Here is a 19,292-nt window from a genome sequence, read left to right on the forward strand (position 1 = left end):
GTGGATGCTATTTTTCAAAAAAATATTATTTTTAATTTGTTAATAAATTGTATATTTTATAAGATCTAAGACAAAAGAAGTGTTGCATTACATGAAACTTACTCCAGTAATTTATAGCTTACTCCAAGTTTCCAAAAGCATAAGCATTTTGGCATTACCTCAGTCATCAAACTGCCAGAAAACGCCTGATATTCTATACTGCTGCTGTTGAGAAGCTGATTTGTAAAATTATAGTTCAAGATCCTCAGTGTTAAACCAAATATCAAGCCATCTAAAAAACAGGGCATGAAGATAAGTGGGGGTAATAAAAACATACATTAACAAAATACCAGACTGATATATTGGTTACAGTGTTGGACTATGACTCTGGAGACCAGGGTTCAAATTCCAGCTTGCCATGGAAATCCACTGGGTGACCTTGGGCAAGTCACACTCTCTCAGCCTCAGAGGAGGGCAAAAGTAAACCCTTAGTGATCAAATCTTGCCCAAGAAAATTCTGTGACAGGTTTGCCTTAGAGCCACCATAAATCAGAAATGACTTGAAGGCACACAACAAAAATCTAAGATTAGCTATAAATGTTTAAAATGGAAAGGTAAAGGTTATTGCCCTTTGACAAGGTTGTCATGCTGTGTCCAACTGTAGGGGTCAGTGCTCATCTCCGTTACTAAGCCGAAGAGCCAGCATTGTCCAAGGACTACTCTGGTAGTCATGAGGCCAACATGACTGCAACAAACACTGTTACCTTCCCACCAAAGTTGTACCTACAGTGCCCCCGCATCATACACTGAAAGCCACATGGGGAGAAAGGGCGGCGCATCCCATAGAGAACAATGGGGGGATGTCCATGGCGCGTGTGCTCTGCCCGCTGCTGCGCCACCGCACCGCCACATGCATGAGCCCCATTCATTTAAATGGGGCTCAAGCATAGGCGGAATTCACTTTACGCAGGGGAGTCTGGAACAGACCCCCCCCCCCCGCCCGGCGTAAAGAAAGGGCGCACTGCATTTATCTACTTCATTTGCATGCTTTCAGACTGCTAGGTTGGCAGAAGCTGGGACTAGTGACAGGAGCTCACCCCATCATGCAGCATATGGGCCTCGATCTGACAACCTTCTGACCTTATAATAGTCAGAATTGGCGTCTTCACCACTTGAGCTATGTAACAGTTATGATTAAAGCAGTCACTGAATTCAGAAGTGCATATATGGATTTCAGCAGAGATGGTAATCAATAGCTGAACACCTAGTTTGCAATTGGAACAAGATATATGGAACAGTTCAGATTTAAAATTAGGAAACTGAACCCACACACTAGGGCACAGTTTAAATGCGATGTTTAATCTGTTGTAAGCTACTTTGATTCCCAAACAAAGGAAAAGGTGGGATATAAATAAATATAATAACAATCATAACACTTCTTTCATGTGTTGATTGAATTTCAGGACTAGTAAAACTGTGTGTTCACTCAGGTGATAAAATAATTGCAGAAAAAATATGTTTGTTACATGTGAACAGGAACATGAAGACTGAAATGTTTAAGATTATAGATACCTGTCTTCACATTCTTGTGAGAGTAAATGTGCTTGCTACAAACTTCATAGCTGACGTTCACTGTGTACATGACACCAGCTTCCAAGTTTGACACCTCTAGCTTCATATCCATAATTTCCATTCTTTGAATTAGTTCCTTGCCTTTGAATATATCTACTTGGAAAGAATGGTTCTGCATAGAATTTATACTCCAAGACATTTCAAAACTGCTGTTAGTTACACCAAAGATCCTGTGATTTCTGATAGGAAGAGGATCTGCAAGAAATCATGAGAGCTTTATCAGAAGGAGGAGGGGGAGAATTGTTGTGGTGCAGCCTTATGCATGGATACATGGTAAATATGTCTTGCTACATTCCTTAGCCCTCTCACAATCCCCAACATTTTCATGGTGCAATTGCCTTTAGACCTTAAATGATGTTGGACTGGCCATATGTAATGTTTATGCTATTTCATTGATTTGTCCATGCATTTAGTTGCATTTTGAGCATGTTCAGTCCTGAAATGTTCTCAATAAGATCAAACAGACACAAGCCAAACCAAAATTGTACCCATGCTTCAAGTTTCGTCTTTCAAAAAGTAATGAGCATCTATTTTCCATTTACAGTACTATTCTTCAGTGCTCTTTCCATGTCATTCTCCAAATGAAACAGAGGCCCGGTACATACCGCTAAGAAGCAGCAGCCAGGCGGTGATTCTAGGGTTAGGGACCGTGCACCAACCGCACGGTCCCTAAACATAGCACATCACGGCATCGTTGTAATGGCGGCGTTCTGTCCATGTGGGGGCCGCTATCGTGATGTAAGTGATGTGCAGCATATAGACATCACTGCGTGTCACTTACGTCATGAGTGTGCCAATGGCGCACTTGTGACGTCCACGCAGTGTCCAAAGAAGAATTCCAGGTTCTTTTTGGGGCAGAGGGATGCCATGCAGTTTGGCTGCTGCAGTGTCCCTCCAGAGGAAAACCGGCTGCCTCCAGCCCACCCTTTCGGGGCAGTTTTTTCATGCCAGAGACAATTATCAGAGGACAACTGAGCTCTTCCATTATCATCACTATACCCAAACTTTTAACTTATTTGCCTTATAAACATTTTTCTATGCGTGAAGAGTGCATCTATTCACTTCAATAGAAGTGGGTGGAACAACTCCTACACTGGAGTCAAGGAAGTACCATGAAAAAATAAATTGTGCCCCTATGTCTTTTATGAATCAGAATTGCTTCCAAGCCTATGAGGGACAAATAAGGCTTTTTACTGTTGGCCCCATGGGTTGAATGGTCAGAGTAATAGCAGACTCTACAGATTGTTAGGGGTACAGTGATGAAAAGAGGAAAGAGGAGTTTGAAATGTGATGCTTTTGCTTTGGGAACTAGCACTGTTTGGGGAGCAGTACTATTTTCCTAAGTGCCAACATGTTTTCTGTCTGTCCAAATATACTACAGTCGCCCCTCTTTTTTCACAAGGGATCCATTCCAGACCTCCTCGTGAAAATGGAATTTTGCTTATATTCAAGCCCCATTAGCTTGAATATAGGCACATGGATACGAAAGTGTGCGGGCACGCACCTCAGGCATGCACCCCATTGTTTCCACCTCCGTTCGTCCCTAACGCATAAGTGAGTTTAAAAACCATGAGAACGGAGGGAGGACTGTATTTGTGATTAAAAATATACAACATACCACCATAAATTTCCTGGGGTCATTAATGCCAGCAAGCAGACATTATAAGACTGGTTTGGATCTTTGCACTGCCTGGGGAATAAAAACACTTTTGAGTAGAATGCATCCTATAGGCCTTACCACTTCTGACCCTCATTTGCTGCCACTAATTTAGTTGTAATGTCACACTAAAAACAGGACAGCACTAATATGGCTCTGTGGCACAGGATGACACTCAGGCAACCTCCAGCACCACAGAGATCTTCTTCTGCCCTGTATCCATCAAATTTCAGCAGCAGTGGGGATTCACAATGCTGCTGGCTGGATGAATCTAGAAGCCATGCTTAAAATAGATAACATTTTGATGCTTTGGCCATTTCTTGGTTTTAGTAAGAAGATTTTAAAAGTATCATCTGACATTCATGTCAAGTAGTGAAATATCTTGGGCTAGCACTGGTTGCCACAAGAACAATGTATCTACATTTCTCAGTAAGTTCAAGAAAATGATATTTAAAGTAAGTGGGGAGTCATGGGGAGGGGGGACTCATATGCTGAGGGACTACATCTCCCATTATTCAAGACCACTGGCAAGGCTGGCTAGAGCTGCTGGAATTTGGAGCCCACAAACCTCTGGGACAGCATACAATGGCCACCCTTGGTTTAAAGTATTAGTATACATGCACATTTGCAGCAGCTAAACTTCAGGATTGCTGCATGTCAGTTTTCATCACAGTGAAAAGGCATAGCCTTTGAAATTTCACAGATGAACTTGGGATATATGTGTCCAAGCAACATCAGAGAGTGGTCAATATGGCAAATGTTACTAATGAAAAAGAAGAACCAAACTAGGAGAGGCTGAAGCAGTTTGCTTTTCCCTGAGCTTACTGGGAAGAGCAAGGTTTCACCCCTTCATCTCTTCTTCCTTCTACTGAGTTTAGTGCAAGCTATGTTTGCACTTTGAGCTCAGTTTGCCACAAGTGAAGTAAACCATTGGTGTGGTAGTGGGAACAGAAGAGAGAAACTGGGGCATGTTAAAAGGATCTGAAAAGTAGAACAGCAGGGATTTAATGTAGATTGTCCCTGCTGAATCAAAATTGGGGAGGGGGTATGAAAGCAGGACTACAGAGGCCTTTGAAAAGGAATGCTATAGTAATTGACAGGATCTTTTTTATATGCCACTAGATGTCACTGTAAACATTATCGTACAACCACTTGGCTATCAAAGTCTTTGCTTATCCATATTTTCTATTTGTGAGGTTCTTCTTCTATGTTGTCTCTGAGAGAAATAAGACAAAGCTGCATGTGCACAGTTGTTCCCTAGACAAAGAAGATACAAAATTTAATAAAGCATTTAAAAAAAGTAGGAGTAACTTTACTCACAGCATTCGGATTCTAATGGTTTGCCAGTTTCTTGTGAAGCAGATGTAAAACTTTGCACCAAAACAGAATTTCTGTTCTGAAGCAGAACATCTGATGAACCTGGATCCCAGTCTGTTACAAAGAAGAAGAAGAAGAAGAAGAAGAAGATTAAATAGAAGAAAGGTGCCCTATGTGTTCCTAATATTTGCTTCTTCAAAATTTCAACTATTTGTTGACTATAAAGAATACTTCCTTATTTTCAAGTGAATGCTTGGCTTACAGGTAGTATATATTTTATGAAGAGTCCTCAAGGGTCTATTTTGGCCAGAAGAGCAGGATACAAAATAAAAAATAAACTACATTTTATTTGACCAATGTTTCCTGCTGCTTCATACTTGGATAGAATGGTTTTTTTTTTCAAGAGCTTGAGAAGGTTACCTTTTGGGGCTTCAACTAGCAGTTGGCAGATTTGGGGTGCAGGAATCCAAAGAAGTAACTTTTCTATTTCTTTCACACTTATGTAATATTCCCTGGGTTAATACAGATTCTTATCCTGCTCCATAATGAACCTTGATTATACAGAAGAATCCCTGTCTTAACTGAGGATTCAGGCTGCATTCACAGTGCAGAAATAATGCAGTTTAACACTATTTTAACTACTATGGCTCAATGCTATGGAATCCTAGAATTTGTAGTTTGTTATATCACCAGCATACTCTTAACAGAGATGGCTAAATATCTCACAAAACTACAATTCCCTGAATTCCATAGCATTGAGCCATGGCAGTTAAAGTAGTGTCAAACTGCATGATTTCTGCAGTGCAGGTGCAGATGCAGCTGTAAAAGATGTACAGTGCACCCTTGCTTTACGGGGGGGATCTGTTCCGGACTCCCCCACTTAAAGCAAATTCTGCCTATGTTCAAGCCCCATTTAAATGAATGGGACTTGAGCACGCGGCGGCGTGGCGGTGTGGCGGCGTGCCACAAGCGCATGCCCCATTAGTCCCTATAGGACGCACTGTTCCTTCTCCCCATGTGGCTTTCAGCATATGCTGAAAGCCGCGTAAAGCAGGCCCGCATATGACACGGGTGCACTGTATCTTACAACTCTTTTAATTTTCACACAAAATTCATTTTGACTCATTTCTCACAAAGATAAAGAACATGCAAACTGACAGTGAAAATTTCAACTTTGTCAATATAAAACACTATTTAATTGATGTAACCAGAAACAAGGAACAATAAGTTGTTCGGTGTTTTATGCTATGAGAGATATGATTGTCACACATGGCAAGCTCTTAATGGGGACTCGTCTAATTTCCTGTATCTAGGAAATTTATTCTTTTATGAAGTAACCCTAAAGGGAATTCCTTCTGAGACAAGAGTTCCTGGTTTCTCAAATTCATGTAGTATCTCACAGAGGTAGTCCAAATTCGAACTTGTTTTATTTGAAGTCTTCAACTAACTTTCTTATAACTCTACAATATTGAGATGAATATTTGAAATTACAACCTTGCACAACTATGTCAATAACTTCAGATACTCTCATCACAATGTCATTTAGCAAAGAAGATACGTTCACCGATGGAATCGATTCTTGCAGTCCAACTAGGACCTGTGAAACCACAGTCTCTGTATAGGGTTCTGCCTTTGTAGTCCGGATATGGTACACTGAAGCATTCAAGGGCCATAATGCCCCATTAATCTGTAAAAGAACGTGGAATGTTACATTATAGTGCATGTGTACAGTAATACTATTATTATTAACTTCAAAAAATAATATAATTAATATATACATATAAAAATCAACATTAAAATAGAACTAATTATTTTAACATTAACAATTTTAAAAATAGTATGTGGAGAGATCTTTTAGCACTTTTGAGACTAACTGAAAGAAAAAAATTGACAGCATGCGCTTTTGTAGAGACTGAAGTCTACGAAAGCTCATGCTGCCAATTTCTCTTTCAGTTAGTCTCAAAGGTGCTACAAGATCTCTCCATATACTGATTCTACAGACAACACGGCTATATCTCTGAATTTTAAAAATACAATCAAAATGATAAAAACCAATTAAAAATAGTGCAATTAAAACAATACAATACTCTCTTAAAAGCCATTTCTTTAAAAACTTTCAATTCTTAGCAGCTTATTACATGGACAAAAAACCCGACTGCACCCTAACAGAGGACACTTTTCAAAGTCAGAAAACTCCTGGCTTTGAAAAGCGGCATCCGAAGTGTGCCTGGGACCTGGGCTGCACTTGCCTGGTAAAATTGGCCATATCAGGAGATACTATCTGTCAAATAGCCTAGACCCAAGACATATAGGGCTTTATAGATCTTCACTAGCACTTTGAATTCTGGCTGGAAACAGACCAACAGCCTATGGAGCTGTTGTAGAAGGGAGTTATATAATCCCTGTAACCAGCCCCAGTTAATAATCTGACTGTAGCTCAACTCTTTTATGCATGCCCACTCATGGGACACTCCACACACTTGCTGAAAGTGAGATCAATGGGCATCTTAGTTATGTGTTAAATGTCTGAGGAGATTAATCTGATTCCTTCCATGGAGACTGTTGAATTTCAACAGTCAGAGTTACAACTGTACCATGTAAGTTAGTGCCTCGTGTGAAAAGGGCCATAGACTTAAGTCTGCCTCCTCAGGTGCATTTGGAAGTAGGAAGTATACTCAAGTCTGTGAAAGCACATGCTGCCAACTTCTTTCTTTCAGTTAGTCTCAAAGGTTCTACAAGATCTCTTATTGATTTTACAGACTAAGACAACTATGGCCCCATACAGATGGCCCAAAATAAAGCTGCTTTGGGTCACTTTGGAGGTATACTGTTTAAATGATGAATGCATCCTAAGAGGCTGGAAGCTGCGCCAAAGCCATGCTTCAGTCCAAAGGACTGGAGTGCAGCTTTGGCGCAACTTCCGGACTCTTAGTATGCATGCCTCGTTTAAACAGCATACCTCCAAAGTAATCCGAAGCAGCTTTATTTTGGCCTGTCTGTATGCGGCCTATATATTGAATTCTACTACAGTGAGTGTGGGTGTTTCCAGATGAAGTGCTTCTTATGTAACTGTCTTGACACATTCATGACATTTTATCAGAATGTGGGGTCCATAAAACATTATCTCCAATTTATAACCTTCCCATGCTTCTTCCATCTTCTCCATTTAAAAAAATGTTAAGAAGGAAAAGATGGAATAGCTGCAAGAAGAGTGCTTTTTGGATAGTATTGCTAGGTAAAACTTAGTGGAAAAAAACACTCATTGGACTATAATTTTAATCAGAATCTTATTAAAGCAATCTGGGTATTATGGTCCCCAAAACTTTTTTTTCCTCTCCAACCTGTGGATTCTCTATATGGAAGCACAACATGAAAAAAATGAACCAGTTTGCTTGTAATTAGTTCTTTGTACAGAAGATGGTGCTCATGGGACCAGTTTGGACTCTTCTGTCAATATCACTAATAATAGCATCTGCAGAGGTTTGCAGCAGTTTGATAGTACTGTAGTTATTCATACCATTGAGTGGAGAAGACGAGAATGGTTCAGAAGTCTTGGATCCACTCTGCTTAACTCATTGAAATCCATTTTCACCAGGACAGACACATTATACCAGTGTTTTGTCACTTTTTCAACTAGAATTGAAGACAGCAAACAATTTATTTGTAACTTGAATGTTAGACTATTGCACAGTTATTATAGTGAACTTCTCAGTTATATTAAACATCCTCACCAAAATCAGTTCCAGCGCTCAGAAATTTTGCACTAATCTTGATTGTCCTTTAAATCATAAAAACCTAGCCAAGTTCTTCATCTCAGCTGAAATACCAAGAGATCAAAGTCTGTGCACAGAAACTGGGAGGTGTGGGATGCAGTGGCACTGGGTGGGATGATTAGCTCAAGATAACACCATTCCATGCACACATGCATAACCCAAAAGTAAGAAGACTACATAATCTCAATTATACACTATTGGGTTCTCCTTTCATCCTGATACGTTACTTAGCGGAGCTCAACTTGGAAATGTTTAGTTTTTTAAAAAGAACATCATAAATTATAGATTGCTCTTAAATTAAATTCATTTAAAAATAAATTAGTTTTTTATACTCTCACTTTCTGCACTCAACAGTATTATGCAGGCCTCCCATAATCTCACAGTGAGTATGCCCAACAGTTATGCTGGTTGAGAGATAATTGAAATTTTACTCTAAAAGGTCTCTCAAGCTCTGTAACAGAGTTCTAGAAACACCTACTCCTATATGTGCATGGGTCAGTGAAAGGGTCCTGAACATTACATCTGCCTCAAGCTCCATAAACTGCTTTTTGGGAGGGATCTGCAAATGGTCCTCTAAAGCAGAAGACAAATTCCTAAAGCTGGGGGTGGGGGTGCATACATCCCTCACTGGACCTTTGAAATGTTTACTCAAACTGCTTTCCTGGAGTCTCTAGTGGGAATTGGGATCAGTTTCACTTTGTGCTTGGCCCAGCAAAGTGTGTTTGGCCCAGGAGAGGTCTTTCTTCTCAAACAACAAGTGACCTGAAAGCACTTCTGTTTGGTGGGGTAGGGAAGGCCCTTTAAAGATATTGTTATTGTTGTTGTCTGCCTTCAAGTTGTTTCCTACTTATGGTGACCCTAAGGTGAGCCTATCATGGAGTTTTGTTGCCATGATTCTTCAAAGGTTTGCCATTGCTTTCCTCTGAGGCTGAGGGCATGTAACTTGCCCAAGGTCACCAAATGGGTTTCCTATTAGATTGCCTCTATATCTAGAATATTCTGCATTGATTCTCTCTCACCAACAAAAAATCTAATTGATGCCTTCTAGAATGAGAGGAAACACTGGTACTTTACCTTCAGGTACAGGATTGGAGCAACCAGTTCCTTTAGATGTCTCACAGCATTTTTTATGTTCTGGACAATCCAAATCGAATGTGCATGAAATATTCAATACTTCCGCTTCCTTTGCTGGACAGGCACCAGGCCTTGAGGCAAATTCACTGGACCTGCTTAGGGCTACCAGATAAAGTAGTTAACAGCAATTAGGAATCCACTGCCTAAGGATTTGAGTATGCCCAATAGATTTTTTTTTAATGTCTTTCTTTTGTAAAATTAGAACAGCCACTCTCCCCCACTCCTTTGACACATTTCAAAATGCACATGCAAAGTGGGAGGGGAAATGTACTGATGAAAACACATATGCTTAAATTCTCTAGAGTGTGTGGAGCTCAAGATTTTGGCTCCCAATAACAGTCTGCTTTCACTAAATCTGTTTTGTTTAATACCCAGCATCATGGCAGTAGTAGTGGTAGTAGCAGTAGATGAAGGAATCAATAGGGGTCCTTTGCAGAGTAGTCACTTCCCACTCTTGTGGGAAAATAGTTGGGGAAGGGACCCTCCTTTGCTTAGAAAGCAACCTTCCTCCAAAGGTTCCCTCTAGAAGTGTTGGACCACTTCTATCACTACAGCTAGGATGGATAGAGTATGCTAGTTGGGCATGATGGGGGTTGTACAGGAGTGAAAGGCAGTAAAAGTAGGCATTAGGAGAAAAAAGGTAAGGGAGCTTGTGTGTCCATACATACACATTTCAGTATGTGAAAGACAGACAAGAGTAAAGTCAAGGTTACTTTCTTTCTGTTCTGTCCCTTCTTCCAGCTATATGTGTGTGTTTGTGTACAAAGGTTGTATTTGTTCTTCTTTGTGGTGAATCCACTTTGGATTTTAATTCAAATTTTAAAGCAGCTATCAAAAGTGCTAAATCTAAGTGGCAGGAAAAGATTCAGCCCCTTGGATAATACCTCTAAAAATTGGATTGAAACCCAAAATGATCCACCACAACACTGACATGGAAGCAGTCACTCACAGAAGCTATTTGTTTGCTGTAAGGGTACAGTGAAACAACATATTTGTTGCAATGATACAGTGTTAGCAAAACAAATTAGATCACCTTCTACAACAAACAATCTTCACATACCAGCTCAACAGTTAGAACAGCTGAAGGACAGAGCCAGACTGCTCCCATCTGAATGATACAGATAAATAAACAAGACTTTACAGTTTTCTAAACAGGAGTTGTGAGTGCTTGCCTCACCCACTGTGTTTATTAGTGAAGACTGGTGGCGACTAAGCACCCAAGGCTTTCCCTTCAGTTCAGGAGAGACTATTTTGTTCTATAGGGGGATTTCAAAGTTACCGGATATTATTGTTGATATTGCATAGTGATAGTACTAATTAATCATAATTATTACCATTATTGTTATTGTACAGCACAAAAACAACAACCCTAAGCCAAGGAGTATAATGCACAGTCAAGAGAAACAACATATAAGCTAGAAATGAACAAGAAACAAAAGGAGAATGAGGGAGCAATGAACACCAACTGCAAATAGTATATTGAATGCAACTTTGATTGATTCAAGTTAAATGGGATTTGTTTTAAAAATGTTTGTATAAAATCAGTGCATGATATATTCTCGATGTTGACCATGCACCTGGACCATTTAGCATTAACCCACACAGGGGTCATTCTCAATGTCTAGATGAACCGCTTCGTGATTCGCTCCTGCCCCAGTTTGGAAAGCAATTTCAAAAGACCCCTAGTTCTCATTATGAAAGTTTTTTTTCCTTATCCTGTGTGATCGGAGTCTTTTTGAGGTGATTGTGGTTCCCACTGGCAGCACCACTTTAAACTCCCCAATCAATCATCTGACGTAAGCCCGGCTTGGAAATTGGGGGGGTGGAGGCTGAGAGAGTGTGTTCTGAGGCTGAGAGAGTGTGAGGCTGAGAGAGTGTGACAAGGAGGATGGCAATGGAACAAGACAAGGCAAAGCAGGGGGAGCAGAGAAGAGGAGGAGGAGGAGACGGAGGCAAGGCTGGGAAGGGACCTTGAGGGCTGGGGAAGGGACATCGCCAGGCCAGGAAGGGAGAAGAGGATGACGGAAATGGAGGGCACTGGAATCCAGGGAGGCTTGTGAGAAGGACGACATGGCATGTTTTCTTTTCTTTCTTTCTTTCTTTCTTTCTTTCTTTCTTTCTTTCTTTTTGTAAATACAATTAAGTGCTTAAGCGACAGTGGTTTAGCACATTTACAAGTAGTTGCTAAACCATTCTGTCGCTTCATTGCTTAGTTTTTGTTTTTTGTTTTTTAAAGGAACCAAATATCACACCAATAATGACAAGACAGCATTCGGGGAGGGGGGGTGGCATCTCCCCAAAAATGGGAGGGATGGTAAACAGTCCTCTGCCATTAGTCCCTCCCCTCCAGAATGCTGTGATTCCAATCTTTCGTTCCCACTTGCTCCACAAGCTTTGGAATCACATTTTTTCAAAAGAACCTCTTTTTAGCTGGTGTCTAGAAAAACCAGTTCTTTTGCCTTTGCCTCGCTTCATCATGACAGATTAGATCACATCGCGACAGGAACTGGTTTCAAATAGGAACTAGGGTCATTTAATTCACTCAGCAATCCAAATCTTTTTATAGTGGGAATGAGGCCACAGAAAGTGTTCTTAGGAGTGGGTACAGATGTAACTTTAAGACATCTCTGTTCCTTTTAACTTTTTTGCCCCCACTCCAGTGTCTTGCTTATGAACCTATCACAGCAGGAATTTACGCAGTCATTTAACCAAATTTAGTGTTCAAAGCAGCTATTTCTTTTTTCAGGTGGTGGGATAAACATGTTAACAGGTCATAGATGTAACGTGGGGTGGAAACAGCACTAGCAACTGAGGTGTGTAGCAGTGCTGGCTGGGAGCCATGGAAACCATTACTCTGTAATACCAGAGTTGTCATTTTTTACATCAGCCCAAACAGAGAGACTGACCTCCAACATGTCCCTGTCAAAGTCTATCAAGCGATTGTTCTTACAGGCATAACACCCAGAGTGAAGCCATCTGTCTAGTAACCCCTTAATGGATAAAAAAAACAGTCAATGAGCTCCTGCAGTTAGCCAAAGTCCTCCTCCTGATTTGCTCAAAGGGATGGCAAATATGTACAGTTTATACGCCTGAGAGATCCCTGGTAACAAGGATAATGAGCACATGATGACAAAGCATTCAGTGTTCCTGCTGTGGCTTTCAGATATTTAAATATTCATTGCAAGGTCTTCTTTTTTTTAGAACTATTTTAAATGTGTAAACTGCACTCAAAGTCTTCAGACTAATAGGGATTGTTATTATTGTGACTGCTGATGCTGCATAACAAATGTAAGTAAGTATTTATTAGTAGCAAGTGGAAAGTGGTGGCTGGTGGTTTCCATGTCAGTGGACCCCATGCCAGGTTTTAATTTGAATAAAGGAGTTCTCCAAAGTACTGGACCTAATGGGGGGAGTTAGTTAAGCACCTTGGGCCTGTTACAGACAGCCAAAATAAAGCTGCTTCGAGTCACAGTGGAGGCATGGTGTTTCAATGATGCATGTGTCCTAAGAGTCCAGAAGTCGCACCGAAGCCATGCTCCAGCCCTAACGAATGGAATGTGGCTTTGGTGTGGCTTCTGGACTCTTAGGACACATGCATCATTGAAACACCATACCTCCACTGTGACTCGAAGCAGCTTTATTTTGGCTGTCTGTAACAGGCCTTGGATAACTTTTTTAATATTCAAAGAAAAAGCTGGGCTGGATTCATCAACCCACTGACTGGCAGTGGGTATTGGATTCAGGAGCACCGTTATTCCTATATCAGCCACCAAAAAACAGAATAATATTACAAGGCTGCCAGGTATCTGTCTCCCAGAAATATTGGAAAGAAATAACTATGTCTATTCAGTGGGTAGTATGTTGTTGTGTTGCTGCTGGTGCTGCTTCATATATACCCTATATTTCCCCAAAAACTAAGAGTCAGGGTGGATGTTATGCATTATAAAACTATCATCAATCATTGTTTCTCAGCAAGGGTCTGTCCTGCATTCCAATGTAATCAGTTAACTGATTTAGTAGAATTCTTATAGTACAAGCATGCACAAAGTACCCAAGAAATATTGTTAAAAAACAGTATCATCTGCTTTGGGCAATATGGTATCATGGGAAGCACACTGTGACCACACAGCAAATTTATTTGCTACACAAAGTGTTGAATGGCCCTTGGTCAGCCATCCAGGCAGAATTAAATGATAGCTTCCCCAAGTTCAGGATAGAAGTCAAAGTACCAAGGGAAAACTCACACTGAAGAGGCCCTCAGATCATTGAGTTCAACTCACTGAGAACCCAGAGAAGGTCAGGTGGGAACCATTAACAAATCTTCAGTGACACACTGTTAATTCATCTCACTAGTTGTCAACTTCCTCATTTCATCATTTATTTAAGACTATGTCTAGACAGTACATTACCACTCACAGAAGCTGTGACTAAGGCTCTGAGGTCTAGAGAATAATATGGAAGAGATAAATGATGAACTTTTTGATGAGGCTGAGGAGGGCAGCCCTGAACATGCCCACATGGGGGGGAATTTGGAACGCTTCTTGGAGCTCTTTACAAGAAGAGATGCTGTCCCACCTGAACCCTGGGGCAACCTACCTCTATGTGCCTATCTATTTTTGGAATAGACAGTCATGCTGCCAGTGCTGGTGCTGATAATTACCTGACTCAAAATACAGTTGTGGCAGACTTGCAGCACTCAGCTGTATTGCAGATCAAGCAAATTTCCCACCATGTTTTTTCCCAGCCAGAAAAGCCCACTGCTTTGTAAAGGTACGTAGAACTGTTAATAAAACTTTTATTCTGACTAAAATTATGTCTGATTGCTGTGAAAGAATATGAATTATAAAACCAGATGTTACACCAGAACATGCACCAGGGACGTAGCCAGGGGGGGGGGGGTTCTTGGGGTCCGGACCCCCCCCTGCCATTAGAAAAATGAATGGTGTGCGCTGCTGCGCGGCCACACCCAAGCCCCATTATAATGGTGGCACTTAGTCTGGACCCCCCCCCTTCCTAAAATCCTGGCTACGTCCCTTCATGCACAGAACCCCAGACTAAAAATGTACAGTATTCACTGCCAAAGTCATTGTTTACACTTTGACCAGTTAGGCTAAAGCAGGGATGCATTTTGGTGAGGAGAAAAGGTGGTGAGGAACTCTAGAAAAGCCAAGGGCCACAAAATAGTCCACATCTGTTCTACATACATACAATATTTGGGAGCAAGGAGATCTAGAATGTCAAGATATCAGACGGAACAAGACAACTATAGATTCTTATCAAGGTTAGAAAATCAGATAGAAAAGGAAGAAGGACAAATAGTTGGACAAGATAGAAATGGAATCCATTTGGGCAGGATGGTTTGTGAGGGCTGTGGTTCATGAAAAGCAAGACAAAATGGAGAAGGATATTTTGCCATGTAGGATAATATTTAATCTTCACTGAGGAATAAAACCAGGATGCACAGCAGCAGTATTTGCTGGGTTTCAGTCACAGGACTTTATCATATGAAGCTAAAAAGCAGATTTTTAATAAAAGCATTTTTGGCCAGTACTTATCACACAACATCATGTCCATCCTGCTGCTGCCTTGCATCCATTCGCTACTATAGTGCATATTTTCATTAATGGGCAAAACCTGTCAATAGGCTTTCAATCTTGCTGCTATTTCATTACTGACTTTGTGTGGTAGTTCCCTTCTGCAGACACTCACATGGCACGAGTGGGCATGATTCTGCTGCTCTCCTCCACTCCTCCCTTCCCTTTGCAGCAATCATGGTTGCCAACAACTTCCTGAAGCTGGCTGCTGTGAGTGACCTCCTGACATGTGGGGCTGCTGAGTGTACACAGCAACATCAAGCTTTGGGAGGTGGAGGAGGAGCAGCCCTAGCTGCCAACATGTCCCTGAAGCTGGCAGCTATGTGCATAGTCACACAGCAGCCAGCTTTGGGAAATGGTTGGCTGCTATGACCACTTGTCTCCCCCTGCTCCAAGAAGTGGTTGTTTGGCAGTATGGAAAATAGATCACCTGGCTATGGATCATCAAAGTACTATCGTGGGAGAAAGAGTGATAAGAAATAATGCCAAACTGGTATGCTTCCATTCTTAAACTAGTGGGATTGTGGCAGACAGGAGGCTGGTGTGATAATGTGCTTAGTTTATTGCTGTTTCTAAGCCAACCATACGCTACTGAGTAAACACTGTGTACAGCAAAACAGCCCCTTTTGCAATGTTTCTGACAAAATATTTCACACTGATGCTTAACATTCTGTATTCGTACTAAATAAACAACTGCAGTTAGTTCATAAGAGGCTGTGTTTATTCTTGGAAGCCAGAAACATTAGTGAATCTTGCTTAATGCTGGTGGTGAAAAGGTTAAGTAAGAACTCTGTCTGTCATAATAGAAGCTAGAGAACAGCTATTGCCCCTCTGTTAGAAAAGAAGGAAACACGAGAGTTTGACAAGTATGACAATTTAATAATTAATTTGACCTTTGAATCTTGCCCCTAAAACTAGCCACGTGTCTACTGAGACTAATTTTTCTGTGACAGGGTGTGTAAAATCTGGCCTGTGGACTGCATGCTGCTTCCAAGGCTATCTTTAAGCCCAAGAGGGGCTTTTTTCTAATGCAGGAAGTGAACAGTAGTTACTTCTGGTCATTTCCTTTTGCTATAAAAGATCTCTCTGAGCTTAAAATGGCTAGGGGAAGGGAGGCAAAATATCCTGCACACCTGGGAGCAAAAAAATTGTATATATATTGAAGAGAATGCAGTGGAAAGGCATATAGCCCTCCAAGGTCTCCTGTGGGCTAACTCAGCTCCCTAGCCTCCCACAGTTGCCCATTCCTGGGCAGCCAGGAATGGGTAGGTGACAAGAAAAGGTAGATTAGCCATGGAGTTTATCACACGGGAGGGAATCAACCAAATCCCATACAGAAATGAGATTTAAATCCACAAAAGTGGGATTGTTTTCAGAGGCATTGAGCATTAATCTGAAATTAACCCACACAGAAATTGGACAAAATTTCAGAATTTTCCCAAAAGTAATAAGCAGCCGATTTTGTCTACTTTCTGTGTGGGTTAATGCCAAATTAATGCTCAATACCCCTCACTGTGTCTTAAAACGATCCCACTTTTGTGGGATATTCCTGGAATTTAAATCCAGTTTCTGCACAGGATTTGGGCACTTAGCCTCCTTGTGATAAACTCCTATGTAAGAGTTATCAATGCAAGGTGAGTCCTTGGGCTTTAGCGCCCATCTTCATGACACATATGCACTGTAATTGTATATGTGTACAGCATAATGCTCCATTTACACAGTTTTCTGTTCTTCCAATCAGTCCTCTCTGTTAGTTGTTGATTAATAATAATAATAATTTATTTCTGACCTGCCTCTCCCCAAGGCTCGAGGCAGTGTACATCATGGATTAAAATATAATATATAACAAAACACATGAAACCATTTAAACACATAGATCAAACACATAAACATAGGATTTAGCAACCATTACACCTAAAAATCTCCAAACAGAAAATTAAAAATATACCAATTAAAAATTGCTAGTTTAGCTTAAAATGAATTGGGTAGCTCTCAAGCCCTGGCAATGGCCAGTGTGGATGTTCAATACAGGTGGGGATGCAGGTTGTCTGAGCTCATGGGAAGAAGAAATTACCACTTTAGACAGCTTCAAAAAAGCTGTCAAGATGGATCTCTTCCGGCAGGCCTTTCCCGAATAAACTCCCTGGGCATAGATTGATTATCCCCTCACACCATGTATTTACTACCCCCCTGCCTATGTTATGTTTATTATAAATTGATTTTAAAACTCTTTTAATTGTAATATATTTAATTCTTTTTACGGAGGGGATATTGTATTTTTAAGTATTATTAAGTGAGCTGCTCTGATTGTCTTGCTACAGAAGAGCGGGATATAAATAAAAGTTTTATTTATTTATTTAAATGAGAGTGTACTCCCAGATGGAGTACATCAGCCTTTTCTTTCCCTCAGTACCAAGGTCAGTTACTTCTTCCTCTGAATTGTCTCACCACCACCACTGGTTAGGAACAATAGCAGATCCTTCCCGGGTCGTTGGTCGAGTCTACACATAAACATACTATGCCAACTACTGCAGATTTTCACACATTTGCATTGAAGCTTAATTGTCTTAAGTTTCCTGTGAAAATTCTCATCTATTTGCCCTCCCTTTGCTGAAAACGCACAGCTATGCAAATTCATGACAATTCATGCGAAGCGGATGGAATACTCGCGGATATTCCAGTGAAAGCTGAGATTCTTTTTACAGTGGAGTTTATGTACCCCACCCTCCGCCTGCCACAAAAAGCCTGGATTCTTCCAAATCATGTGTAGCTGGATCACTGTCTATTAAATTCAAGTTAGGAATATTTTAATTGTGCAGACAAGTTCCCGACAGCTTTGTGCCTCCTCCATTAAAGAGACAGTCTCATGCATAAGCCAGACTTGTGCACATGGAGACCACTGACAGGATTCTGCTCTCTGCGTGTGAACAAAAGGTTGAGGATAAGCAAACCCAAGGTTCACTTCTGTGTCTCCCTGCCAAGTGAAGGCCTTCCTGACCAAATCATATGTGAATTGATAGTAAGCTAGAAACATAAGCAATCTAACATTGTGGTTTTGCACTTTACAACTGTGTTATTATTTATTTGATACTTACGTAAGGAACAGTAGAGACCAACTTGTTCATACCCAGTACAGCAATCTGTCAGATTCACAGTCTCTGGGACTGTGATAGGATGGTATTCCTCTTTGTAATAAGTTTTGGTACACACTCTCCATGGAATCCATCCTCCACATGGTGTTTGCTTTTCATATGACTTTTGGTAGGCAACCATTTTGTTCACATGTTTGTCAACAGTGTAATTGCACAAATGGTAGCCCAGCAAAGAGAGACCTTTCTCTAAAAAGAAAAAAAAAAGAAAGAAAGAAATCATGGTTACATCCTTGGATAGGAACTAATAACACAGAAATTATTATCCCACCATTCAACTTGGAAACATTTGATTAAAAACAACAACAATATGTTTTGAAAATAGTACCAATAAACAACAAATAAAAGTACAGTATTAAATACCCAAAATCCAAGGCCGGTGCTACCATAAGGTATAATGAAGTGTTATCCTGAGGCAGCTGATTTAGACTATCATGAAAGACAAGCTTTTTCATTAGCAGTTGAATTTTTGTTCCTAGGGAGGGAAGAGGTTCTTGTTGGATTTTCCACTAGTGGGTATCAAAATAAATGGCCTCAGGTAATACATGGGAAAGTGAGCAATTCCATTTGTTTCTCAACCATATTTAGCAGAACAGCCCTGCCAAATTTGGTTTGTTGTTATTTTTAAACTGACCTAACATGTTTCAAGCTTTCAAAAATACTGTCTCCCATTTCTCAATGGAGAGCAGATTTTCTCCCTTTCAACTTTCTCTCCTAGAATGGTCTATATTGCATCTTATGTCTTAGAAAAGGGGCAGGAATTTGACCGACTTCTCACAGGAGCTAAATGTATACTAGTCTGAACACTAGAAACTGTAGATAACTCGTAAATTCAACAATATATATAATAAACTCAACAAAGTTAGATGCTTGTAAATATCCTAAAACCTCAGATCAGAATTACACTTCGGATTAAACTATTTGAATTCACTAATGATTTCGAAAAGCTAAATATATTTATGTTATTGCTTCTGTTTCATTTTTCATTTGAAGTTTAAAAATATAATTAAGATCATATGTGGTGGGAAACTGTCTAGTTTTTTTTTTATTTCAATGG

At 40.4% G+C, this 19,292-nt stretch overlaps 1 protein-coding gene across 1 annotated transcript in view; it reads right to left on the reverse strand.

Moving 5' to 3' along the window:
* The window catches only part of UMODL1 (uromodulin like 1), a 44,515-nt gene extending 25,639 nt beyond the window's left edge, over positions 1 to 18,876 (reverse strand). Inside the window, exons 1-7 of the mRNA XM_089508428.1 lie at positions 18,870 to 18,876; positions 18,182 to 18,424; positions 9,433 to 9,594; positions 8,103 to 8,218; positions 6,080 to 6,272; positions 1,552 to 1,806; positions 159 to 271 (exon numbers count right to left, since the gene is read on the reverse strand). Of these exons, the coding sequence (XP_089364554.1) occupies positions 159 to 271; positions 1,552 to 1,806; positions 6,080 to 6,272; positions 8,103 to 8,218; positions 9,433 to 9,594; positions 18,182 to 18,424; positions 18,870 to 18,876 (1,089 nt within the window). The remainder of the gene's footprint in view (positions 1 to 158; positions 272 to 1,551; positions 1,807 to 6,079; positions 6,273 to 8,102; positions 8,219 to 9,432; positions 9,595 to 18,181; positions 18,425 to 18,869) is intronic.
* Between the last annotated feature and the right edge of the window lie 416 nt (positions 18,877 to 19,292).

The sequence above is a fragment of the Sceloporus occidentalis genome, unplaced genomic scaffold (assembly GCF_023333645.1).
Source record: "Sceloporus occidentalis isolate IW3139 unplaced genomic scaffold, rSceOcc1.0.p SCAF_2, whole genome shotgun sequence".
Taxonomy (NCBI): domain Eukaryota; kingdom Metazoa; phylum Chordata; class Lepidosauria; order Squamata; family Phrynosomatidae; genus Sceloporus; species Sceloporus occidentalis.